At 36.6% G+C, this 27,325-nt stretch overlaps 2 protein-coding genes across 5 annotated transcripts in view; one reads left to right on the forward strand and one right to left on the reverse strand.

The window, feature by feature from the left end:
• Nucleotides 1-676: 676 nt before the first annotated feature.
• On the reverse strand, nucleotides 677-23,130 carry CNOT7 (CCR4-NOT transcription complex subunit 7). Of its 3 annotated transcripts, none has more exons than XM_010346091.3 (7): nucleotides 22,933-23,129; nucleotides 21,267-21,478; nucleotides 19,225-19,418; nucleotides 13,342-13,503; nucleotides 10,894-11,038; nucleotides 8,100-8,210; nucleotides 677-6,515 (listed from the first exon to the last, which is right to left on the reverse strand). In XM_010346091.3, exons 2-7 carry the CDS (start codon nucleotides 21,381-21,383, stop codon nucleotides 6,387-6,389), a joined length of 858 nt encoding a protein of 285 aa, XP_010344393.1. In that variant the 5' UTR covers nucleotides 21,384-21,478; nucleotides 22,933-23,129; the 3' UTR covers nucleotides 677-6,386. The 3 variants fall into 3 exon arrangements, with proteins under 3 accessions (XP_010344393.1, XP_039316931.1, XP_074240065.1); XM_039460997.2 differs by lacking the exon at nucleotides 22,933-23,129 and adding an exon at nucleotides 22,780-22,802; XM_074383964.1 differs by lacking the exon at nucleotides 677-6,515 and having other exon boundaries at nucleotides 6,783-8,210; nucleotides 22,933-23,130.
• A 32-nt stretch (nucleotides 23,131-23,162) lies between these two features.
• The window catches only part of VPS37A (VPS37A subunit of ESCRT-I), a 58,709-nt gene continuing 54,546 nt past the window's right edge, over nucleotides 23,163-27,325 (forward strand). For both annotated transcript variants that reach the window (XM_003935558.4, XM_074383962.1), the window contains exon 1: nucleotides 23,163-23,613. In XM_003935558.4, coding sequence (XP_003935607.1) covers nucleotides 23,489-23,613 — 125 coding nt within the window. In that variant the 5' untranslated portion in view covers nucleotides 23,163-23,488. The remainder of the gene's footprint in view (nucleotides 23,614-27,325) is intronic.

Genomic DNA, 27,325 nt, shown 5'->3' on the forward strand with positions numbered 1-27,325 from the left:
TTTTGATGTTCTTGTACATAGCCAGCTTTCAGTATTTCTGTATTGTTTACAATTGGGGGAAAATGTCTGTTAAGACTAATTTTCTGAGTGGCTTGAGTACCATACCAAAGGGAAAGTGATTTTAAGCCCTAGTTTATGCTAGTTCCCTATTGCTCAGGAAGTAGTATTTCATGGTTTTTGAAAACAACGTATCATTTATGTTGCCTCTTCCAGGGAAGGTTTAACAGTACAAGGAGCTCAATCCTACCTAAAATTATTCATGCTTAATAGCTTCTGTTTGATGAATACAGGTGCTTAATCAATTTTTTTTAAAACCCCATAATACTTCAAAGTAAAATTCTATTGATGAATTTAAACAGATACTTAAAAATGTGTCAGTTCTCCTGTTGTATTTTACTCAGTTATGAAAGCAAGGCTATTTTGTCAGTTTAGATTTTGTGTCTTTTTCTGTCAGTATGTATGTATGGCTCCCTAAAATGTACTATTAAAAGCATCTTAAATGAACTAATCAAATACCGTGTGAAAGCTGAATATTTTAAAAAGCAGCCTTAATTATAAACTAATCTTGGAGTAACATGCAAATGTATTAGTTATTTTAAAAACATATTCTTAAGCAAGAAGTAGATAGCCCCAGAATTGCTACAACGAATGGAAGGAAAGTCTGTATACACATATATAAGTCAAGATCTGGTTTTTATTCTTTATACATGGGCTTTGCAGTGATACGACACCTGCTAATAACTTACAGTATTAATTTTTTAAAAAAACAAAACAAGTATATGGCATAAGTGAAACAGGTCCCCATCAAAAACACTTAAAACCTATGGTATGGCTAATACGATGTAAAATATTAAGTACCCTTGGGTCTTCAAACTTGCGCTTCCTAACAGTTTGGAAGCCATGATGATATTAAGTTTGAAGCTAAAGGAACTCTAATTTCTTGGTATGGTACTGAATAAAGATTCTTATCTTTTGAGAGAAACAGCCCAAATAGAAGTGTGTGAAAGCAGTTAATTTCCCCTCCTATGATGATAAAGCAAGAGGGCAGATTATATTCATGAACACTTATGTACAAAAAATTTCTAACAGAAAGACGAGTATTTACCAGTTTATCTTTAAAAAGAAAATGAGTAATTTTGGAGAAAGGTAGCTTGGTTCATTCAACTACAGACTATGGCTACAAAGCAATGAAATAGACTTCTCAAGAGAAATTGCTCAGTTGCTTTTATACTAAGCATTAAATGCAACCGACTAATGCAATAGAAAACTATATAATACAAGTTGGAACAAATAGAAATTGTCTAGTGAGAATGTACATGAATCTGGTTTTCTTGGAATTTTCACTCTGTGCTTTAACTTTTAAAACCTGAAATGAAAATTCTGCAGGACTTTGATGTGTACAGTTCTACATTTCTATTACGTCTTAATAGAAAAATAAAAGGGAACATTGGTATGAATGAAACACTCACACAAATTACACCAACATAGCAAATGGCATGTGTGAACTGGTCCTCACTACAAAGTACCTACACACAGAATAATCAGTGTTTTTCCTGTTTAAGAAATTATAAATTCTAACACATTTATTTTATACACATGACACAACATATACATTCATAATTTAATTCCACCTTGGATTGTCTACCTAGAGGAGCCACTGCCTATGACAATGCAGATGAAATGGCAAACAGGACAGACATAGAGATACAGACCCTTGAGTTTCTTCTAGAGGTGGACAAGTTTTTTTTGTTTTTGTTTTGTTTTGTTTTGTTTTGTTTTGTTTTTAAAGGCCAGGTAGCAAATAGAGGCTTTGCAAGATAAGACATAATGGACACTACTTACGTATTCAAAATCTTTCACAAAATTTTTATTCTAAAAATTGAAAACTCAAAACATCGAGTATAATTTTTTATAGGAATAGAAGTCTACTAATGGAGAAAAGGTGTTTCTGGAGGTAACATTTTGGTCAATTTGGGCTGAAAGCTAGTATTCCCTCATCAGAATCAACTGAAAATGTTAATCTGTTAATGCTGATCTGTAATGAGATTTCACATATTTCATCTTCACAAGTGTCTTTTCACACAAATAGTTTGGGGTACTGTTAAATACTGACAAATATACCCATGAGCCTGATTTCACTTAGGCATATTCATCACTTGTAAGGCAACTGTAGGATTCATCGTTTTGGTGTCTGTCCTTTAGCATGTCATTCATTCAAGATGATTCATTTCCAACAGAAGATTAAAAGGAAACTCTTCAATTGCAGTTAAATGCTTTTAAAATTTAAGAATTTTCTTTGCACTGCATCAAGGTCCAAAAAACTGCTATAGGAAAATATAACCACTAAAAATGGATGTGGCAATCGAGTACTCACTGTTTCGACTTTTGATAGCACAGGAAGTAAATAAAGCAGCTTGACAATCTTATTTAAATTTTGGTTTTTATTGAAATGAGTTTACCATAGTATTTTATGTTGTTTGGTGAAATTTATTAAGAAATATTTCATAAGTCTGTGGCAAAAGTTAATTTCCAAAGCCACTCAGTTAAAAAACAGTGGTTGAGAATGTTCTCATTCAGAAAAATTTCAATGCAAGCCCAAAATAATCAAAATAAATCTTTAGCACTGCTAAGCCACTGAACACCTGTGTGGTAAATCTAATCAAGTTGGAAGAAATAAAAATTGTCTAGTGAGAATGTACATGAATCTGGTTTTCTTGGAAGTTCAGTGTTGACCAGTTCAGTAACACCAGTATTTCCTGTAAAGTACTTGCTGATGAATAATAAAGTGAATAGCTATAGGTTTTAAACAACTTACATTTTCACAAGCTTTATAAATTTGACCAAATAAACTTTTTTCTGCTCCATACATTTTTTTTTTTTTTAACCACCGTCAGTTGCCATCACATCTTTCCACTTCAGGTTGTACTGTCTCTCAACTTTTTTTGAAAATATTCCCACTTGTAGTTCCATTTACAGTGACAAATTCTTCAGTCACTTCAAATCCAGCAATGGTTTCTCAAAAAATGAAGGTAGGCAGTACTGAAGTTAAATAATAATACTCAGTGTCATTTGATGTTGTGTCCAAAGTCTTCATTCTTCAAACTACTATTCTCATCAAAAGGCTGATGTCTTATTAATCTTCTCTGGACACATTTCTTTGGGTTGGTTACTATCTTCAAGCATGATAGACTTCAGCATTAGTAAATGGTTTTCTTTGCTTGGCTAACAACTTGACCACTTTTAAATATTTTAGTTGCAGCCTCATTTTTCTTATTTTTGTGAAATTATGCTGCGACGTTTCATTCAAATTTTCTAATTCTTATGTTGCTTTCCCATGAATTGAGACTATTTTGTTAGTCCGATACTGTCGGTCTATTCTTTTAGCAGTTATCGTGTCACTGCATTATAAACAAAATGTACCACCACATAATAAAATAGTCCACATTCCAGTGTGCCTTAAATGCGTAACATTCAAAGTGTACTTTCCTTCTTCTGAGATACGGGGCATGAACTGGTTTAGGAAAATTAATAAATGTAGCAATATACAGGACATTCCAAATGCTTTCAGGTCATATCTGCATCACTATGATTCTGTAGCTTGCCAAGCAGCAATGTGAAACAATGAGACAGACATAAAAAGGTTCTGTAGCAGCTACTCATCTTTCCCATTGTAGCAAAAATGTATCCATAGATAGTGATTGTGGCTGCATTCTAATAAAAACTTGTAGACACTAAAATTTGAATTTCATGTAATTTTCAGATGTCAGGAAATATTCTTTTGATTATTCTTCCCAACAGTTTAAAACAAAAAGCCATTCTCAGTTCATGGGCCATATAAAAACAAGCAACAAGCTGAGTCTGGCTTGCTTTAGTAGATTTAACAGAAGATATGACTCTGTAATTAATGGCTCAGGAACACTAAAAAAATTATCAGCCAAATATTTTCTGTCTAAAACCAAGACTCTACAAACTTTCAGCCTGTCTGGAACAAAATAAAGTCCTAGCTTAGACCCAATAAGTCATAATGTTCCTCTACATTATAAAATACTGTACAAGTGCTCAACTTACAATGAGGTTACATCTGAAAAAATACCAAAAATGCGTTTAATGCAGGCAGCAGCATACAGTGCCCCATTTAAAATTAAGTTGGTTCAACTTAAAATTTTTGACTTTGCAATGGTGCAAAAGCAATACACATTCAGTGTAACCCCATCGTAGGTCCTAAGGAGTTCCTAAACTTTTGATGGGGTTACCTCTCAATACACCCACTGTAAAGCTGAAATATCAATAAGTTGGAAGATAGTAAGTTAAGGATTATCTATACTTTTTAGGGACAGAAGCCAGAACTGACATAAGTTATGAGCAATTATGTGGCTACTAAAAAGACAAACTTTATCATTCCTATTTCAAATCCAGCATTGATTTCTCAACGAAGAGTTGAACTATTAGCTGAAGAAAATGTAGTTTTCTCAATAAAAACAAATCATAAGCGAAAAGAATCTTCATTTTTAACTTAAGACAAAGCCAGAAACTTGCTACATTGTGCTAAACTTTTTAAAAGCCACAGTTATATCAAATGTATTTACTTTCTAAGTATATCCTTCAGAATAATGCATTCCTGGAAAGGAGAAATAAAAGTGAGTCCTTAATTAGCTAGTTGAGGTACTCATAAAGAACAAGAGTAAGCCAAAACTTGAAATGCAAAAAGGTTAGACTTGATTTTTCAATTAATGGACTAATAATCATCTAGGGTTAATGAAGGAAGTTACTGAAAGAGTTGCCCAAATAAAAGAGTATCACCCAAATAAGTATTTCCAAAACAACATCACCAGTCATCAACATTTATAAGAAAACATTTTTGAAGCCTTTATTTACAAAAGCTTTAAAAACAAATAATACCCTCTGTTTTGCAAATAATGTTTTGTTTAAAAAGGACCACCCAGTTACAGCACTGTAATATTATGAATAAAGAATGTACAAGGGAGACAAACCAATGTAACATTTGGAGATTTGCTAGTATTTCTGATTGTAAGTGTAGGTAACACATTATAACTTGTAGTCCATCATTTCAAGGTAGAGTTAATGATTACTGAAAAGTCTTCCTACACATGCTCTGGTCTGGTCACGTATTCTGCATGACTAAATATTTCACAGTCTCTTTTGTCAATATATATAAAATAGTTTGCAAAGATATACACAAAAAAATAAACAAGCATTACACTCCTCAGGTAGTTTTATTAGCTATATATATATGTGTGTGTGTGTGTGTATGTATATATATATGTGTGTATATATATATATATATATATATATATATATATATATATATCGTGTTTTGTTGTTTTGTACCAAATCTCTCCATTATTTACTTTTGTAGCAAGCACAATTGTTGTTTTCTAATTTAATTTGGTACAAAATACACCTAAAGACTTGTTATCTTTGGATTTTAATAAAATTGATTTGTGTAACCAACAAATCAATAGTATCATAAGTATGGCTACAAAATAAAAAGGGTAAACAGTGATGGAATAAAAATAAGCAGATCAAGGGAAGTGTGCTATCATAAAATAACTGTAGCTTCAACATCTTGAGTACCAGTTTACTGGCAGATACTGAACATCCAATCACAAGGGATTTTTCCTGAAGGGTGTAAAGCTGGTTTGGAAATTCTTCAGTCACAGAGCTGCCTACAATGCCAATTAGAAACTGACAGACACTAGATGTGCTTGGAAGATTAAACACTACGTACAGAAACAGCAGTTACTAAGCTCCTCAGTAGTTCCTTATCTTTTTTTTTTTTTTTCATCTTGTTGAACTGACAGCACAATGAATGTGCTACAGTCTGTGGGTCAAAACCAAGTAAATACTGTGTAAAGTTGGCAGATGGTCATTTTTCCAGCTAAGATCAAGAAAAAAACAGAATTTCTGATAAAACAGAGGTTTTGAGTCAGAATCACTCTCTAAAGTGCAAAATTGATGGTCCATAATCTCAAATAGCTAAAACTCCTGCAGAATGAAAGGGAGAGACATGAAACAGGGAAATAAATTACAGTCAGTGCTAGTTAATTTAGGAAAAGGGAAAAATAAACCCAACTCAAGTAGGTAAAGTTTATCAAAATATTCAGTGACGTAGCTTTCCCCACTCTCTGTCACACACGCTTTCTAACAAGTATATTAAGGCCAAATTTAACCTGAATGCATTTTTTTTTTTTATTAAGATCTGAGATAGGAACGGTCATACTTAGTACTGAAAGGTAGACAATAAAATGGGCCATGAAAGGGGCAGGGGAAAGGTACTGTCTCTTGTTCAAGGGATTCAACCAGAGATAAAACCTATATACAAGCATGTGTGTAGCTTGAAATAAAAATAAAAGGACTATTTCATGTCATGACTGCTTGTTGGCTTCCTCTTCATATGCATTCCCTGTGCCATTCTGTACATAGGATGAACCAGAACCAAGGCCATACAAATGACCACAATATTTGGCATCATCAATATGATCTTCAAAGAACATCTAAAAAGGAATTTTGAAGAAAAAAAAAGATAATTTTAACCAAAAGGTACCACTTCTAATTTATATTTCAGCAATGTAAGTACTGACTGTTCATTAATGATAATGACAGCTCTTTTCTATGGTGTTCCTTTGAGGCTACACATTTAAGTTCAATAAATAAGACTAATGTCCTCAAAAGTACAGCTCAGAAACCAAAGAAAGAGACTACAAAAAAAAAAGCATAAATGCATGTCTTTTCCATTAACATTTAGACCATTTTTATAAGAATTTGTAATCATGGAAAAATAAATATTTTATTCCATTAATTTAACAATACTCAACAGTAAGAATGAAGAAAGCCAATGATGGTAGGAAAAAAGTTTAGGTTCATAAGCTGTTTTAAGTCTATGTGCAAGGCTGAGCTGCCGATAAATAAACCCTAAAGTTAATGGACAGTAAAATTTGAACATTCACACTCTATTACTATCCTTGAAGAAGCCAAGAAAAATAAAAATAAATTAGTGCCAGAAATCTACCTTCAGTTAAACCATTATGCCATTTTTAAAATGCAAAGCTAAAAAGTCCAAAAGGTTGTTTCAATTATCTAATGAAACAATGGGAAGGAGTCCAAAACAAAATATTTACGTCTCATGAATGGACAGTCCAAGTCACTTCTGAATCAATACTACTCAGCACAACAGCTTTAATATTTTCTATTAATACACTGCTACAAAAAGTTAAATTCTCAGCCTCAGTCAATAATTTAATTTCTAAGAGAATATACTCGAAATCTGAAGTGAATTTTTGCTTAAGGGAAAACTTTGGTACAGGCAAGAAAAAACTCACTTATTTTGTTTCTGTACATCCAATTTTCCTTTCTGTTTACCTAAACCTAGGTGAATCTGTGCGTATCAATTACTAACAGTAGATATGGGTTCAGTAGGTTTCATTTTTCCATACCTAACATTTTATACTCAAGGAACTGATCTCTGCCTTTTGTCATTTAAGGACAGTTTTCCTAATATGGTTTCTGATTCAGCTACTACATTGGATTTATTTAATCCCTTCAGAATTCAACCCCTCCTTTTAAGACTCAATCCAGTAAAAATCTTGAGTCCTACTCTATAAAATCTTCAAAGCAGTGAAGAATGGCATGAGCAAATAATATTTTTAACACCAGTTTAAAGCCTAAAAGAAAGCCATGCTAGAAGAAACCTAAAAATCCTTGCCTTGCAGAAGGAGCACTGATGGAGTCTACAAAAAGAACTTTGGATTTTTCCCACTAGTAATGTGTTTAATCATGGTAGTTATTAGCGTGTTTTCTCACCTGAGAAATAATATGGTTGGACCTACATGATTTCTCAGGTAGTTTACGTTTTAAAATTTGGGGTTCTAGGAAGAACATGTTCTCCCAATTCCTTATGAACTACATTTCAAGATGACTTATTTTTGAATACTTTTAAGTGTGGTGGATATGACTCATATGGTATCTCTAATTATATCTTTACTTAGTAGGTATGTGTTGCCCAAAATCTTTGATCATTACAAGTTTTTATGTTCTCAACCTAACAACCAACTGAGAAAAAGGCAGTGATGTCTTCATACTTCTCTCATTTTGAAAAACGCCATTCCTGTGAGCAATGAATCAGATCCTGCCTGATGTTGTGGTCCTATCCGTTCCAGCTCTAACTGTTCTGCCACCTCCTGTAATCCACCCTAGAAGAAATAAAAATTGCTTATCAAGGAGAAAAATATTGCAACGCCTGAATTCACAAATTATAAACTTAGGCAGTAACCAAAATAAAAATAAACTTTAGTATGTAAAGGTGAACCTTATAAAGATTAGGGGGGAAGAAACAGAGAATGTGAATTACTCATGGAAAACGAGATCCTAATTGGGAAAATGTATCTTCATCATGTTTCAGGGCATATGACAGGTAAATAACGTTACTAGAGACAGGAGGGAAGCAGACCATATATAGGGTAATATTTATCAACTATACTCATAGTCTATCAATCCAGTAATAATTATGAAACTGAATAGCTAGTATAACACCATTTTTTTTTCAAATTTTCTTAAACTTCCCACCAGTCCATTTATAGTTTTGCACTTAATTTTTACAAAACAAAGCCATTATGAATAACCAAATCATTAAGAATATGCTAAATGCTTAACTATGGTTTTGTTAGTTAAAACAAGTATAAACATCCAACTCTTTAGAGTGGTCTGCTATAATCCACCTAAGGATTAATACTGCTAAGATTAAAAAAGATAATGAGAGTGGAAAGAAGGAAAGGAAAAGACTTATAACAGAGAGAAGGAAGGAGAGGAAAGGAGAGTAAACGGAGAGGAGAATGAGTGAAGGAAAGAAACAAACACCAACAACAAAACAGAAATTCTTCTCTAAATTGTTAAGGTCTCCACCGGTAGACTAGCCCTTCTGTACATCCCGCCTTAGAACAATGCTTTGCACAGCAGTTCCTTCTGTGCTGTGGTTTCTGTGCTAAAAATAGCACGAGGATTAGGTATCATTAGCAGCTGCTCAGGAGAACAACAGAACTCAACAGAACAGCATGGCTGACTATAGGTCAGAAAAAGCACCTTTGTCGTTAACCTGAATTTTAACACAGCAGCTCACTCAGGACACATTCAGAGTATTTATACTTAGAAACTTCCCAGTAATACACACATAGTGAGCAATATTTTGGTTCCCTGTTCCTGAACACTGTCATTATACAGACATGTCAATTAAAAAAAAGTTTCCTGAGCTAAATGAAAACATGTAGGCCCTGGATTATCAGCATGCAGTGCCAAAGGGTGGGCTGCATTTCTCAAGGGATGCCCTGAGGCAAGTTCACTTGCTGGAAGTATAAATCTACTGCTACAAACATAAAATAATCTTTCTTAAAAAATTATCTAGTCACATGCTGACCATGTCTTGTATTAAAAAGTAAACATTGGCCAAAACAATGTTTCTCATCTTCAGTTGTCTGTTAAGACCAGCCTGACCAATATGGTGAAACCCGGTCTCTACTAAAAATACAAAAATTAGCTGGGTATGGTGATGGGTGCCTGTAATCCCAGCTACTTGGGAGGCTGACGCAGAATCACTGGAACCCAGGACTAAACTACATAGCTGTAAGATTCCTTTTCTGACCAAAAAATGTTAGCTTGTTACAGGTAAGTACTATAGGAAATGTGTAGGTCCTGCCTAGATAGTAGTAACATTCTAGGAGGCAGAGGTAGCAGTGAGCTGAGATCGTACCACTGCACTCCAGCCTAGGAAAGAGTCCCTCTCAAAAAAAAAGAAAAGAAAAGAAAGAAAAGTTTCCTTATTTAATTCCCATGTTCTTTCGGCTTAAAAGCAAAGCTCAAGTCTTCACCATCTAAAAGTGTAACTTTACTTGCACTTCTAAAACCTAATGAGGTGAAAATTTGATCAGCCTTTGTTTCACTGAAGAAAGAGACGATGCAGGTTCTAGGTATCAACCACACTGCCCTCAGTGTATTTTTGTTTCCTTTTTTAGTTACAGCTTAAATGAGTACACCTAAGAAAGACAAAACCACTGTATTCCCAGGGTCCATCCCACCAGAGGTAATTTTGTTCTCAAAGTGAAGGAGCATTTTTCCTTATCAGAGAATATCTCCTTGAAAGAATGTTTAGAATTTAAAAATACATGTTATGAAGCATCTGGATATTACTACTGTCTAGGCAGGACCTACACATTTCCTGTAGGACTTAACTGTAACAAGCCAACATCTTTTGGCCAAAAAGGAATCTTTCAGCTATGTAGTTTAATCCTAGAAACATTATCCTATCATTAGAACTGACAAAATAATTTCTAGCTAAGATAAGCCAAAAGGAAAGAAAAACTCTTTTTGCCACACTACTGAATACATCTGCACGTTGCTGGCCACCTTAGATTCTACCTTGTAAGAACAGATTCTATGCATGTTGGGAGAAAGAACTCACACTGGTGTACATACGAGAGCCTCACTGTCCTCAAATTTTTGTTTTGGTTTGTGATTTTCAATCTGGCAAGCAATGACAAGAATCTGACCTGAGACTGCACTGTGTTAAAAACTAGCCTCACTGTCCTCAAATTTTTGTTTTGGTTTGTGATTTTCAATCTGGCAAGCAATGACAAGAATCTGACCTGAGACTGCACTGTGTTAAAAACTAATTCTGCCTTCTGCCAAGATACACTGAAGCTCTGAAAAAAGGATTTCCTATAAATTATCATTTATGCAAGAAAAAGAATCACATGACCAGATAATATAATTGCATTTAATGTAATACTTTAAAATATGGTTTAAAACAACACCCCAGCCTAGGATCTCATGAGTCACTTGGTCTGAACAATGTGCTGTTACAGATAAAGCCACCTGAAGCCTTACTTTGAGATTTTTGCAGCTCTTCATGAGGTACTTCACATCATAAATGACAGGAAAAAACAATCTAAGGATTTCAAAGAAGTCAAGTTCTTCTTCAGGCAAGTTAGAGTTGGTCAGGATTTTGATTAAATAGCCAAAGTCGTAACCGCTATAAAAGGGGTAAAATAAGAGGGAAACATAAATACCATAAAGATTTTTTAAAAAATTTTTTTTGATTCAAATTTAAGCAAGTCGCATTATAGCCGTTCCAAAAAAATTACAGAGTAGTGCACACGAAAACAGAGAAAACAAACTATTTAGAACTATAATGGGAAAATAATGTCATCTTACAACAGTGTTAAGAACTTTATCACTTTCTTATTCAGAGACATCAACACAGATCTATACTACCAAACCAAGCCTGTGGTCACTAAAATACTATTTTGCTGATGCTTGAATAGAGAACACCAGAGAGTATCAAGCTGCCCAAAGATGTCTCAAAAAAATTTTTTTAATAACTATGAAAATAAAGAAAGAAAGATGACTGGAAACTTGGCCAGAAGAGTTAGCAAATGTAGCAGGAGAACTGGCATTCAGTAGGCAAAAGTAATGCAAGTCACTCCATCTTTTACAGAAGGTGGTCATATACTTTATCCTAAGAATAAGATTCTAACAAGGTATTTTCACTTCTCTTACATGACTTTATGAATAAGTAGGCCCTCCCTCTCTTCCTTAACAATTCTGGCTCCCTTAGAGTTATTATTAATGGAAATGTTGCATATGAAAGAAGTGTAGTAAAAAATAAGAACTACTCTCCTGGATAATAAAATGCAAACTTCTACACTCTCAAATCAAGACGTCTTATCCCTTCATCTGGACTTTTCCACAGCTTTCTGTCTCCCTACACTCCCAGACCAGTTAGACACTCCCATCCCTTATCTACCTTTCCTTCCAGCATTTGCCTACTAACATTAAAAGTATAATTACATTAGTATTTAGGATTTATAAACTTCTTAAACTATTTTTTATTACTAGAAATAGAATATGAGGAAAACAGCTAATATTTAATGCAATAAAATCTGTTATCTTGATATTCAAACATATCAGTCTGACTTAGATTCTAAACTCCAAGAAGACATAAATGAACCCCGCTTTTGTTCATCTTAATACCCCAGTGACTAGTACACTGTATTTTGTCAGACTATTCTTTAAATGAAAGGGTATGTCATATATAGTAAAAGGGTAGGACACTACTTTCTAGTTCTTTTGTTATCTTCATGTCTAGGAAGTAAAAATGACTGAAAAAAAGTTCTTTGTATCAAGAGTCTTTAAGTTGTGTCTCCTAAGGTATGGGTTCAAGTGGAGAAGAGACAAAAAGATGGTAGGTCGAGTGTGTTCAGTACCTACAACTCAACAATTTCTGCTTAGTACACATCAAAGTCGCCCACATGAACCGTCCCTCACTATAAACATCCCACAGGTCAGAGCTGGAAGCTAAACCATGCAGGAGATTCAGATTTAAAATAAATGTGTGAAATAAACCAAGTAAAAGAGTATTAACACCTCTGTAACACAATGCTTTTTCAAAACCTAACAAAAGCCAAATAAAATCATTCTGAAGGTTACTTTAAGTCCCTGGATGATCAGTTTAGTTTACTTAGATAGGAATACTCTCATACATGGAAGTCTATTTTCACAAAATAGGAACTAGTTTCCTTACCAGAAACACTCTTAAATAATCTAGTTTTATAATAATAAAGAATTAAAAACCACCACTTATTGATAATTTACTGTTTATAAAGTATTTTATTGACTATTAAATCTTCAAGATACTTCTTCTAAGGGATACTTTATCACATTATTAAAAAAAAAATTAAATTCCATCTACACACACACCCCTAGCATTTTCTTTGCTGTTTCATTTTAGATAGTATTTAGCACTATCTAACAAACCACAGTATGAACTCTATTTTTAAAAACTGTCTGTCCACCCCCATCAGGATATAAACTCCATGGGGACAAGAATTTTCATCTATTTTAGTCACAGCTTAATTCCTAGAATTTCATCACAGTGCCTGCCATATGGTAAATACTCAATAGATTTTTGTAAATCTAAATTAGTGGTGTCTCTTGTAGAATATTAAAAACTAAGGCGTAGAAATGGTAAAAGAAAACCCTGGGCAACACCAATTCCAAACGGCATTGCCGGATTTAAACTAGGGCCTTTCATTTTCTAGGGAAACTGAACTCTTTCTACTATGCAATATGTTTCTCACAGGCAAAAATGGATCCCACATTTTTAATTAAACTTTAAGGAGACAACATTAGCCTTCTAAGAATTAGGTGACAACTCTATATGGCAGTCAACTCTTTCTAGAATTAAGCCTGAAATTGCTAATGTAGTGACCAAAGTAAGTGTGGAGCAAGTATGAGATGGAAACAAAAATGGCATTTTCAATGCAGTCGTTTTACCTGTGAAATGACAACCATTTGACCCCTTCACAGAGGACCACTCCTGAAGTCATAAGAAGTTCTGCGAAGTACTGGGTCTCAATTCCTTCTTCCTCATGTTTTTTAAACTGAATACCAGATGTTGTTAGTAGCTCTATAGAGTCCTGGGCATACATGTCCTCCCTGGCAGAAGAAAGAGAAAGATTCAAATATGCCATTCCTTCAAACAAGCTGTTCTTCTGTTTACATCTGTAACTACAGTGCCAATAAGGAGACAGAGGACTGGCTTGAGTCCAACTGTTTCAATGCTTTACATATGTGCAAGAAAAATGCAATTTAAATGCAAGAGTCATTATTTCAGAAAAGTGTTTCAAACAATAAAAAATCATTCAAAGAGTTCAATGGTGCAATTTTAATCCTTACTATTAACTCAATTTCATTAGCCTTTCATACTTAAAATACATTTAGCTGGTTTTGGGAAAAGGGTCTTCTACTCACCAGGGGCTACCACCACAGAGTGACAGACAAGTTTTTTCAGAGACTCTCTGTCTGAATATTACATTACATTACTGACCTAGCAGTCATTATAATGCTGCTAGGTGGAGCTGCAGCCACAGCTATGGGGGATATGCCCACCTCCCATGGTCTCAGCAGCACAAGGAAGGAGACCCAGTGGAAAACATCTCATGTGGTTGAGTTAAACTACACTTCATCTTTAAGAAGGAGGAGATGCCTTTCATAAATGATGAGCCTTGCAAATGGCTCCGATAAGCAAAACTGTTTAAAGTTAAGGACTATGCTGTAATAGCAGTAATTTCTTCTGTCAACAATTCTATTCCTAAAAGATTGCCTTATAAAATCCAGCCAGGAAATCTAAATATAAACCAATTCTTCAAGATTTCACTTAAACCAAAAAGAAAGCCATCTCTAATTTCCAACCACAAATTTATGTTTATCTGAAATATTAAACCAAAAGTTGCCAAAACACAGTATGTGTATCTGAAATATTTTAAAAGTTATTAAAATACAGATGTATTTTTGAGAATAAATGAAAAAGTATTTTCTGAATCTGCCATTTAACTTTTTATTTACTTTTTAAATTTTAAGAATAATGGTTTCTACCTCTTGGCAAAAGGAATTCCTATTCAATACTTTAAACAAAACTAAACCAACGGTATATTTCACTTGGGCCAAAAAGTATTCTTACGGTTTGTCCTCTGGAAATCATTTTTAAATGTCTGAAAAATTACAAAGCTAGTAATGGAAATATTTTAAAATAGAGGCAAACTACAATAATCACTTAAAAGTAAGTCTCCCCTGGAAAATCCTTTAGGAAGGGTAACAGAATAAACCCAGGAAAGTACTTTAGTTTTTTGTTTTTCCCCAGTTAAACCACAGCTTTCCTAGGCTAAAAATACGTACTCAAAAAATTAGTATTTCAGTCATCAGGTCCCAATGCTCACAATGAGGTATGCTTTAGCAAGTATAAGCAACCAAAGCCATAAAAAACAGATTTCTTCCCCAGGCTCACATCATTTTTGGCCATTTGCGAAGGTATAGGTAAACAAGTAGTTTCAGACCTTTTAAGTTTCCAGTAACACTTTTCACCTGTTTACTTGCGGCATATGGCTTCACCCTACACTTGCTTTACAAAGAAATATCAGATCATCAACATTCCTGTCTTTTTTTACATCAACCCATCTATCTGAAGATCTTTTTCCTTTAGACTCCGAAGACAGTTTGCCTCATCGCCAAAGCTAATTGCTGCCAATGACTTAGATGCTATTCCATGCCATTCCTCAAAGTACTTGTCAAGTGTCTATCTTTATCCGAACACCCTGCAACTCAACTCTTGAACACTCAGGTATGTCTATGTATTATCTATAAAACAAAATAAAAACCACCCTTCTGTTGATTCCACTTTCCCTTCTTGAGACAGGGTGTGGTTGTCATCCAGGAAGCACTGGCTTGAACACCACTCACTACAGCCTCATTGACCACCTGGACTTAAGCGATCCTCCTTGTTGCAGCCTCTCAAGTAGCTGGGACTACAGATATGCACCACCATGCCCGGCTATGTATTTTTTGTATTTTTGCAGAGATGGGGCTTTGCCATGTTGTCCAGGCTGGTCTCGAACTACTGAGCTCAAGCAATCTGTCTGCCTTGGCTGCCAACCTGCGTCCCAAAGTGCTGGGATTACAGGCGTGAACTACTGCACCCAGCCTCCCTTCTTATGGAACTCACTATCTCCTTCTTTTCACTGCTACTTTCCTTAACTGAAGCATCAGCTTCCTTTCTGTTACCACTGAACTGAAGATGCCCTGTAATTTCTACTGCCCTATTAAAATGATTCCCTCAAATATCAAGAATTACTGTAATCAGGAAAAGAGGTGATTTTTAAAAAAATGTGTTCTAATCCTTTTTGACTTATCAATGACAATATTTCCACAGACTGCTTTTCCTCTTCACAGCTCCTCAATACTCCAATTTTCATCGGTATATCAACTCCAAATTCAGTTTGGAAAGAATTCTTATAGATTGATTGGTATTTACAACTGTAATTCTAGGACTCTGGCAACAGAGAGGAAACAGAAGAGTTATAAAACACTGAGTTATAAAGACCATGACCAACTTTCCTCAACACTGTATCTCTATTGTCTAGCATTGTATCTGACACTCATTCTACTCCATTAGGAAGTCAATTTTCACTTTCTTCAAAATTTCCAAGATTCTGTTCATGGCACACTCTCTATTAAGTACTACTGGTTTATCTTCCAAATGACCTTTCAACCTAATAGTTTTCACTGTATCCTTCTCCTTAAACATCTAACATCAGTGTAAATCCAGCTTGTCCAATCTGCAGCCCGTGGGCGGCATGTGGTCCAGCATGGCTTTGAATGTAGCTGAATACAAATTTGTGAACTTTCTTAAAACATTTTGAGTTTTTTTCTCTTTTTTGCAATTTGTTTTTCTTTTCTTAAGCTCATCAGCTATCATTAGCATTAGTGTATTTTTTTTTTTTTTTTTTAGACGGAGTTTCGCTCGTTACCCAGGCTGGAGTGCAATGGCGCGATCTCGGCTCACCGCAACCTCTGCCTCCTGGGTTCAGGCAATTCTCCTGCCTCAGCCTCCTGAGTACCTGGGATTACAGGCACACGCCACCATGCCCAGCTAATTTTTGTATTTTTAGTAGAGACGAGGTTTCACCATGTTGACCAGGATGGTCTCGATCTCTCGACCTCGTGATCCACTCGCCTCGGCCTCCCAAAGTGCTGGGATTACAGGCTTGAGCCACCGCGCCCGGCCAGCATTAGTGTATTTTATGTGTGACCCAAGACAATTCTTCCAGTGTGGCCCAGGGAAAACAAAAGATTAGACATCCCTAGTGTAAACTGTAGCCAAACTTTGTAGTAAACTTTAGCAGGCTTTTCTAAGAAAGAAAAAAAAAGATCCTCACTTAGAGAATCTACTAATAAAGCAGTTGTTACTAGAACAAAGGTATTTCTAGAAAAAGAAACTGTCAATTTTACCCCAACTGAGACGCTGATGGGTTATCTCCTTCTCTTGTACTCAGATCACAACATTATCTAATTTAAAAACAATGTTCTAATTCGTTTGAACAAAAAGTAACAAACTAAAGAACTAACTTTAATAAAGGTTTATCATTTGAGAAAAGGATAGGAAGCAATTTTCACAGTGTTTCAAAGCTGTAGTTCTTATAAAAGGTTACCAGTTTGAGTAGAGATGAGTACTTTTCACCCTTTATAACGGGTGTCCAATCTTTTGGTTTCCCTGGGTCATACTGGAAGAACTATCTTGGGCCACACATAAAACATTGTAAGAAAAAAAAAAACTCATAATGTTTTAAGAAAGTTTACAAATTTGTGTTGGGCTGCATTCAAAGCCATCCTGGGCCACTGGTTGGTCAAGTTTACTTTATAAGGTTCTATAGTGCGTGTGTTATATGTGTGTGTGTAAATAGATACAGGTATGTTTAGAGACAAAGTATCACTCTGTTGCCCAGGCTGGAGTTCAGTGGTGCAATCTAGCTCACTATAGCTTTGCACTTCTGGAAGTTCAAACAATCTATTCCGATCGGCCTCCTTAGTGGCTACAACTACAGGTACACAGCCACCATGCCTGGCTAAGTTTTAAATTTTTTCTTTTTTTGGAAAGACAAGAGTGTATGTTGACCAGGCTGGTCCTAAACTCCTGGCCTCAAGCAATCTGCCTGCCTTGGTTTCCAAATGGAGAGTATAGTACTAAATCCAATAGAATATATATATAACCCAATAGAGTGAAATAGAGAGTCAGGCTAAACACAGTGTAATTATAAGCCCTAACTGTACCACAGACATCATTACTCTGCTTTTCCTAAGCCATACTTTCGTAAAATCGCATATATTAAATATCACATTATTCAACAAAGAACAGGAAGAAAGAATCCGTACATTGGCACTACCATTAATTGCTTACAGCTTCTTTTACTACTTTTCCTAACAGATATTAGAATATATAACACAAATGTAGGATATAAAATAGAAAAACATTGCAATACTGCATCATATAGTTAAGTACTCACTCAACATTATCAGTAAGTTCTTGCAAACTGCAACTTTAAGCCAAAAGATGGATAACAAGACCAGTTTTACCAAAGTCTAATTGATAAAAACAAGAGTTAAGTTCCTATGGCCTATTTCTGGTCACAAAAAAAAAAAAAAAAAATCACCAAACTTCCAAATAAAGATCAAAGTACTTCTAATATTAAACGCTGAAATAAATGTGAGCTCTATGTACATTTAAGAAAGATTAATAAAAACAAGTAAGATAATCATTTACACCATTATTCCCTTGAGGGTTGAAAAAAGCCAGAGCCTTTTCTGCCAGCTCAGGGCACGATGTGGGAAGCAACCCTGGTCAGGATGTCATTCTGTGGCATGATGCACTCACACGGATAACCTACCCACTCACACTGGGACAACTCAGCCACACCATTTCAGGTAACATGCACAGCATTGGGATGTGGGAGGAAATCACAGGACCCGGGAGAAAATCGACATATACATGAGAACGTGCAAACTCCACACAGGTAGTGGCCCATGTCAGGAATCAAATTTTATGTTATGAATGTTACCATGAAACAATGCTGAAGAAAATGACATTTGAGGTCCTGCTGTACTTAGGATATATTATTTTATTTACTCAACTTACAGTTTGCAAATAATCTGTCCTTTTCCAAAAACACTCTAAAACTTCCCTTAGTTACCAAGACTACTTCTACTAATGATATAGAAATATTATAACTAAAGAAAACTGGGTGGAGACCCAGGGGTTGAGTTACAAAGCAGAATCTGACATGATGAACACCAGGTTCAAGAACACTACTACTTCTCCTATATGCAAATTAAGAGGTTTTGTGTGCTGAAGTGGGATTATAAAACCAACCTGAAAAGAAACTGTACCCAAGGTTCCAAGGCACATCTTACTGTATTTGACATGTAATCTACTCATAAACTGGAATGACTGCAATAAAAATCTTTACAAGCAGCATAAATATTACAAAAGAAGTCTATACTTCAAATCGAACACATAATTTCTGAAAAGTAAAACTAATGTGGTAAGATTATTTTTTCTACCAGAAGTATGAAACAATACCCAAAGTTTTCCAAATACAAAAAAAGTTGCAGTTATATTTTAAATATAAAATCTGTAATACCAAAGTTTTTTTTTTTGGTCCTACAGTAAAAAAGAAACCCATGGTTTTGAAATATTACCTTTTACGTTTCCAGGATAACTACACCAAATTCACCTAGCACATCACCATACTTTTAAGAAAAATTAATTCCTAAGATTAAACTAAAGAGAAAAAAAAAGTCTGGGTTATACAGTTATTTCACACTTACGTCAAATTAAATTTAAAATTAAACTGCCATGTTGAAGTTCCTGGAGGGTATTCTCCTTGCTCATTCATAAATGTCAGTCCTAGCTGAATTATCTTTAACAAGTCTACATTACACCGCAGTAGTTGGTATTGATAGTCAGCATTGCTCCTGAATTCTCCAATGGGTCTTGCAACCACACCTGGAAATTCGGTGTCCTGTAAAACAGTTTTAAGATTCATTATGTAGGAAAGAGTCACAACCACAATCTACACACTCTTATTCACTTTTGATGCAAATCAAAGAATCCTACAAGTGACGTTCTACACATTTATATTCAATTACAAATTATCTTTTAACTAGAAGGAACATTACTTTTTAGAACCATAAAACTCTACAAACATAACAGCCTTTTCTTAAATATATCCAAATTACTACTATGAGATACATGTGATAAATGTAACCAAATACTTACTCTATACCCAAGAAAGGGGGAAAAAATCATAAATTTCTATCTCCCAAAGGATAGGTGAAAAGAAGCTCAAAGTATTCCAGTGCTAAAACATTTCTTGAAGAATTGGTTTAAAAGAGGGGAAAATGCCTGTACTTTCCAATTGCTTCTCTGAGACAAGGTTTTTCTCAACACCAAAATCCTAAGCATCATTAGCCTCCTAATTTCTCTGGCCAAAACAATATTCTCTCTATAGTCCACAGAAAATATACTGTCAAGAACTGCATGCCACCCACTCACTCTTGTAGGATGTTATCACTTCTCTATGTTGCCACTCTTTATCGTCTGAGAAATCAATGCTCACTATGAATTTCCATTGGATAAGAATATAATTTTAGTTCTAATCATAAGTAGACCTTTATTAAATAGTATATCATCTATACAGAAACATTCATACTTTAACCAATCAACCTGCTCCTCCCTAAAGTAATGCATTTGTTTATTTTTATTAAAAATACTGAGACAAAGATACAGCGGTTTAGTATTAGAATTTAAACCAGGGCTAAGAATAAAAAGTATCAAGTCACTATAAAACAGTCAAGAAATTGATTTCTCTAATTCAGTGCAATTGAACAGCCACTCTACTGGATAACTATAAAACTCCTCTCTCTATTAAGCTAAGAGTTGGGTGATGATTAAAGCACTGACCCCTTGCTTTACGGAGCTAATAATAATCTAGTGGATCCAGAAAACCGTAGGGTAGTTACCAGATATACACAGTATAATCGTAAAGAAGAAAAATCATCTGGGTAGACATCTAGGCAGACTGAACAGTATGTGCAAAAGCGGAGTTGCTTAATAACACAGTATATTCATGGAAATCCAAATCATGAAAACAAATTGCAGACCAAACAACATTTCACTGGCACATCAGTTTTTTTTGTTTGAGAAATAGCTCTCTAGCTTCTGGGAGCTGATGTGTTACTATCAGCTAGGCTTTGGTGTTAACAGGAGCAGACCGGGTGGCCACAGCTAGGCCCTAATGTTTTCCTCTTGAACGTAATTTCACTGAAGTTCAACCTCAAATAAGGCCCCTCTGTAATCCTGTCTGAACAAGGACAAAAAATAAATAAATAAACAATGTCAAACCACAAAATGACCAAGTATCTCCATCCTGGCTAAATGAATGACTGTTCCTTCTCTGCAACTTTAGCCTCATTCCAGCATTCTAGTCTCTCATTTAAGACTTATTAAGATATCCAATCACAGAATTACCTCAGCTTCCTGACCACATCCAATCCACAGTAAAGCCCTACTTCCTTAACTCTTCCCTAAGACCACCTGATGCAAGCCCAAATCCTTTCTAACACTATGTTTCTCAAGTGCCGTATGGTTCCCATGAATTCCAATGTGTTTTCCCTCACTGCAATGAGGGATAAACCCCTAATCACAGGTGTATTCCTGATGGCTTATGGCTGGATGGTAGCGACTTATTTTTCTTTTCATGGTGAAATTAATCTCTCAAAATATCAACCAAAAGGGCTGAATTCAAGACTTTAAAATTTCCTTTCCCTCCTTTATATGCAGTGTTTTAAAGATTTGCTTGTGGGCATACCATAGCAACGTAATTATATTTTCGGATAACTTGACGAATTTTCTTCATCTCTTCATCCAAGTTGCAAGCCCAAACTTCACAAATTCTTTGGCTATGATCTACAGTTGCTGCTGGCATACTGAGGGCACAAGGGAGTCTAGATGCCAAGCATCAAAATGTTATACTTGATTGAAGATTTGTTTCATAAAATACTGTATTCTTTATTTATGTACCTGTCAAAATAAAAAACAATATAAAGACCAGATATTTCAAATCTGAATCACAGAATAATTAATCTGGCAGGAACCTAAGGAGTTATTTATTAAAACTTCTTGACTCATAAAAAAAAATCAAAGTTTAGCAAGTAACTTGTTTAAGGTCACACAGCTAGTTTGTAGGAAAAAAAGAACTACAGCACAGATTTCCTGGTCCTAATATCAGTTATTTTTTAAAAGTTTTTTTTTTTTAACGCATACATACGAATCATATTTTTATAACTTTCCACTAAAGATTTCTCGACTTCAACTAACCCCCTGCATAAAACCTTATAAAGCCATCCATTTCTAGACAAAAATAAAAATCACTTAAATACATGGGACAAGATCAGATGTTACTATGCCAACGGTGGTGTTTGCTTTTATTCCTCATCAACAAAACATCCAAAAATCCGACGTGATTACAAGATCTATTTTACCGGCATTTATTCAAACTAGACTAGAGATGTCAAAAATGCTTGTAAATGCTCTCAGAAAAAATAACGGCAAAAGAAAATTGAATGTTCGCAGTTACAGAAGGAAAAAAACACAATACAATGTCTGCATTTTAAATCGTTTTTAATTGCCTAAAAATCAGAGCATAGTCCCTAGTTACCAAAGATACAGCTCAGATTTCTACTTTATATAGAGTTTAGGTTGATTCCTCGGCAGAGAAATTTCAAATTCTTCTGCATTTTTCATATAAATTGGGAAAAAAAAAAAAAAGCGTAACAAGGGTAAAAAGAGGGTTACCACTGTTCTAACCTCCAAAAAGTCAGAAATATCACTTTGAATTCTCCAAGTAAAGAAACCAAAGGAGATCCAGGACATCCCTCCTTTACATATCTCCCACCCCAATAAACACACACATACGCACACAAACACAGAGACTTGGAAAGACTCTGTGGTTTTACATTGCTTTCCTCCACCTCTCTCTCTACTGCAGTCCCAAGAGCCCCGAAGAGGCACCAAAAGCCTTCTCATTACTGGAGATAGCATTTCCGTACTGCATGCAGGCTCCCACAGAAACGAGAGAACGGCACAGAGGCATTCAAATCATAGATAACTCTCTTCCCTGGCAGAGTGCCACTGCGAAGGTCCTGATAACACTGACTGGAGCTACAGACTCGCGAGCACTGCCGCGTGAGAGAATACGAAGAGCTGAGATCTAGGCCATCGCCCTCCACCTCCAATTTCCGTCCCGCTACGAAGCCCCAGGTACAAAGCCTTTGCGTCATCACTACGCGCCAACCCCTTGACAAACCCCCAGCCCCAGTTACCCAGCCCCCAACCCGCCGTCAGACTCCTTCCTCAGCCAGCCGCACTCCAGCTGGCGCCATGGCGCACCCTCTCAGGTTCATGGTCCCCGCCCCCTTTCCTACTTCCCTAACCCTCCCCTCCCCCCGCAGGGTTGCCGCAGATGCAAGATCTACTTGGGTCGCTGAGCTCGCGCTTCTCCTCCTCCTCCTCGCCATAGAGACAGCACCCGGCGGCGGTGACGGTGGCGGTAGCGGCGGCGGCAGCGGGCGCCCCATAGACACCTCTCGCCCAGCAAGGGGGAAAGGCGAGCCGGAGCTGCGCCGCACCGTGCGGCGCCGTCGCTTTTCGCACGTCCTGGCGGGGGCGCTAGATGATGACGCAGCACGCAGAGGGGCAGGGCAAGGGCGGGGCACGTAGGGGACGGCGGCGCGGCTGGTGGATAGCTGAGCAGTCGGGCTGCCTGACTGACCGGCTTGGGCGTCTGGGCCTTGAATGTGTGACTGCCTGTTCCGGTCGGCAAGTTCCCCTCTCCAGCTGCCCGCCGTTCATAGCATGTCCCCCAGAGCCCGGGGAGCGCAGGCAGGGCTGGCTTAGAGAAGACGCGGTAGCCAGCGCTTGGGCCACAGACGTCCCGCTCTCTTCCTCTGTCTCTGGAGAACCGCCGGGCCGAGCGGCTGGGAGAAGCAGGCCAGAGCCTTCCAGGGCCTCGGGCCCGGGGACCCAAGGAGGATGAGCTGGCTCTTTCCCCTGACCAAGAGCGCCTCCTCCTCCGCAGCTGGGTCCCCCAGTGGCCTCACCAGCCTCCAGCAGCAGAAGCAGCGCCTGATCGAGTCTCTCCGGAACTCACACTCCAGGTGACTGGTCGCGGCCTCTCCACCGGAAGAAAAAGCGGGGCGGGCGGGCGGGCTGCTCCTGACTGCCCTCGCAGTGCCTCCGGGCTGCTCCCCAGCAGCTCCTCCCGTGGCTCCGGGTCGCTCTCCCACTCCCGCCCCCTTTTCCTGTTTTCCTCCGGACCCTCCCTGCCTCCTGCCCCACCACTGCTCAGCGCTTCTAACTCGGATTTGCTCATCCCTCCTGACACATCGCTGCTGACTGTAATCTCTCTCACAGTCTATTTCCAGTATCCCTTGCTGTCCCGGCTTCCCCACTAATCTTTCCCTTTGCTCACCTTATTGCCGCGTCGGCAGAGTTGTTAAAATACAATTGCGAAGAGTAATCTCCAGGTTTCACAAAGTATGGAAAATAGAACTGTTGCAACATCAAAGGAAAGAGAAGCCAGAGTTGTCATTCGTGACTGCTTAGGTCAGTCTGTCCTGTTTGAGTCTCTGAGATGGACCCTGTTCCAGCAGCCTCTCCCCATCTCACAGCTACCAGTGCCTGCACATTTCTCACCCCTTTCGTAGTCTTGCTCCACACTCAAGAATTACCTTATGTTCATCTTGATTGTTCTGTTGTCCTCCTATGAGTTTTTCATTTTATCGTGGTCAGTTTAGACATATATTTACAATTCATATTATTTCAACTCTTTTTACTATAATTGGTTTGCTGCAGCCTTTTACATTGCAAAGGCCTGTGGCTTCTAACGGTTTTCAAAAATTAGAACTGCTTCTTTATATATTATACGCATTTTGCAAGTATATTAACAGTTTCACACTATTTTATATAAAGATGACAACGGTGTCAACATTGTTAAGTCCCTAACCCCCACCCCCACCCCCACCCCTTTTTTTTTTTGAGACAGAGTCTCTTTCTGTTGCCCCGGCTAGAGTGCAGTGGTGCGATCTCAGCTTACTGCGACCTCTATCTCCCGGGTTCAAGCAATTTTCCTGCCTCAGCCTCTCCAGTAGCTGGGATTACAGGTGCACACCACCATGCCTGGCTAATTTTTTGTATTTTTAGTGGAGATGGGCTTTCACTATATTGGTCAGACTGGTCTCAAACTCCTGACTTCAGGTTATCCACCTGCCTCTGCCTCCCGAAGTGCTGGGGTTACAGGCAGGTGCCACCTCACCCAATCCCTAACCCTTTTAAAGATATTCTTTTCATACGGTTAAAAAATACATATCCTGAGATAATAAAATTGAATAATTTCTATCTAAAATGGAATAATTTTAAATTAGATAGTCTTGTTAATAGAAAAATTCACTGCAAAACCAGTTTGGCTAAAATAAGGCCTGATGCTGGCTGAACTTCAGGTGTTTCTTGGTTCCGTCTCTCAGTTGTTCTGTTTGTTTACAACGTTCAGAAGGTGAAATTTTACTCTATTTAACAGAAAGGAATGGCAGGCTATTATTGGTGGCTTTCATTTTGGAAAATTAAGTTCACAAAGTTCTTACAAGTCAGTCTTATTCCAAATCATGTTCAGTACTGAACTTTAAGAGCTACTCTCACAAGATACGCTTATTAAGTAAGGTGACTCATTTTTAACATGTTTGTTCCTTTAGAAGTTAGTACCTTGGTAGACTAGTTATGTACTGTACCAGTCTTGCTATTGCAGAAACACTTTTTGAGAACCACCCTTTTGGAATTAATTGCTTTTAAACCTTAGTATATAGTATTATGTTAAATATTTTCAAAGCTGACTAATTTTTTTCTTCGAGGTTGCAGTTTAATTTTTTACATACTCCAAAGTCGCTTGCTGCTAAGACTGGTAAATAAGGAAGGTAATTGATCTGAAATTTATAATTTTGGCCTTCCAAATAAAGTGAGATTCTAAAGAAGGAATCATTCATGTAAGGTGTTCTGGAATTGGCTTAAGAGGATTAGTAAATACCCTGAATTGGTTGCAGAAAGGATTCATTTCATATATTATTATTTTTAACCAGAAATGTTGAACATACGATTGATTGGACACGGTTGCATTAGATAATGTAATATATTTTGCAGTGTTATGAACAAATAACTTCAAATATTTCATTCTTTTAAGTTTGTTTATAAAAATAAAGTTTTATTTGAGATATTCAATTATAAATAAATTATAGTTGAATAATTCTGGAGATATTTAAGTAGGTCATATTCTTCCAGTTTTTCAAAAAAATGGCACAATCCCAGAAAAAATGCCATTCACCTATTCTTCTTAGTCCATCCTTTTAAATAATGACATCTGATTTTTTTTTTGTAATTTTTAAAAATTATACTTTAAGTTCTAATGACATCTATTTTTAAGCTAGGAGGTAAAAATAATCTATCTGTATGGTATCTGATGTAAAGATGTAAGTGGTGTGACATCTTTCCTCATCAGTCATAAGGGGGACAGCTGACACTCCTATAACAAAAGACAGGTTAACAAGAGAAAAGTATAATGGATTTATTTTATCAACATTTTACGCTGCATGGGAGCCTTCAGAAATGAAGCCCAAAGAGCCGAGGAAAACTGTCTATATTCGTGATGAGCTTCAGTGAAGAATGGACAGCCATGTAGAAATGTGATTGGACAAAAGTGTATAGTAATGGTAATAGACAGAGGTGGGGGAAACCCAGCAAGGCCTGTCTGTTCAGATTTTTCTTGGCGTCTCTGTATGGCATTCTCCTCCTCTAGTGTACGGCCTGGGACACTTGCAGAATGAGGGTCTTCAGGGCAGAAGGGAAGTGAACTTTTTATATTTATGTCTCTTTGTAGGGAAGAAGGGTTCTAGTTTGTAATAAACCACAGTGGAAGAGGAATTCTGGTTTCTACGACTTCTTCAAGGGAGAAAGAAGGGCAGGAGAAGGTCAGAGAGAACTTTGCTTCTGAGGCTTCCAGACTTTTTAAATTCATAGTACTCAGTTTGCCAAAGTGCCGTATTTTGGGGTATTGTTTCTGAGTCCCAACACTGGCAGTATGTTCCCTGATTAGCTAAATTAGTGGTACAATTTACAGTTAAAGTTTTTGTGCAAACAGACACCGATTGGTTATTCTAAAGGTGTGGTGTATAAAAGTTGAAAGAATTTCCAATTTTTTAATGAATGTACAAAAAGTTGTTACATGAGAAATATCAATATCTTGTTACATGCTGCCTACTTCCCTCATGTTTCATATTATGTCTTTTCTCCAAATGTAAGGTCAATAGGTGAATATTTTTTTTTGGCAGTGAAGGTATCTTTTTATGTCCTTATAATTCTGAAAATTCCACTTTAACAGTCTCTTTAAGTCCCTTTCTCTAATGATTGTGAACTCCTTTTTAGTTGCCGTAAATTCTTATCTCCTCATCTTTCTCGCTCCTCTACAAAAAAATAGGTGAATTGTACGTATATTTCTTCATCTAAGTCTCACCAATATGCAGGGCAAATGAGATAACTGTCAGACAACAAAATTAAAAAAAAAAAGTGTTATAGACAAAGTGTTTAAGTCAGCTGTGAAAACAGAAACTAGAAATTGTGTAGACTGGGCTCAAGTAATATGTTCTATCTTCTGAATAACAGTTATTACACTATTCAATTTATCACCAAAATTCCTGACTTTATGGTCAGGAGTAGAAAAAATTCTAATATTTCTTATACTTCCTGAGGAAGCTGACTTTATGGACAGTGCTGGTTTTTTCTCTGTGAGACCATATACTTTGTGAAGGCTGGGATCTTTCAACCCAG

The sequence above is a fragment of the Saimiri boliviensis genome, chromosome 13, assembly GCF_048565385.1.
Source record: "Saimiri boliviensis isolate mSaiBol1 chromosome 13, mSaiBol1.pri, whole genome shotgun sequence".
Classification (NCBI taxonomy): Eukaryota; Metazoa; Chordata; class Mammalia; order Primates; family Cebidae; genus Saimiri; species Saimiri boliviensis.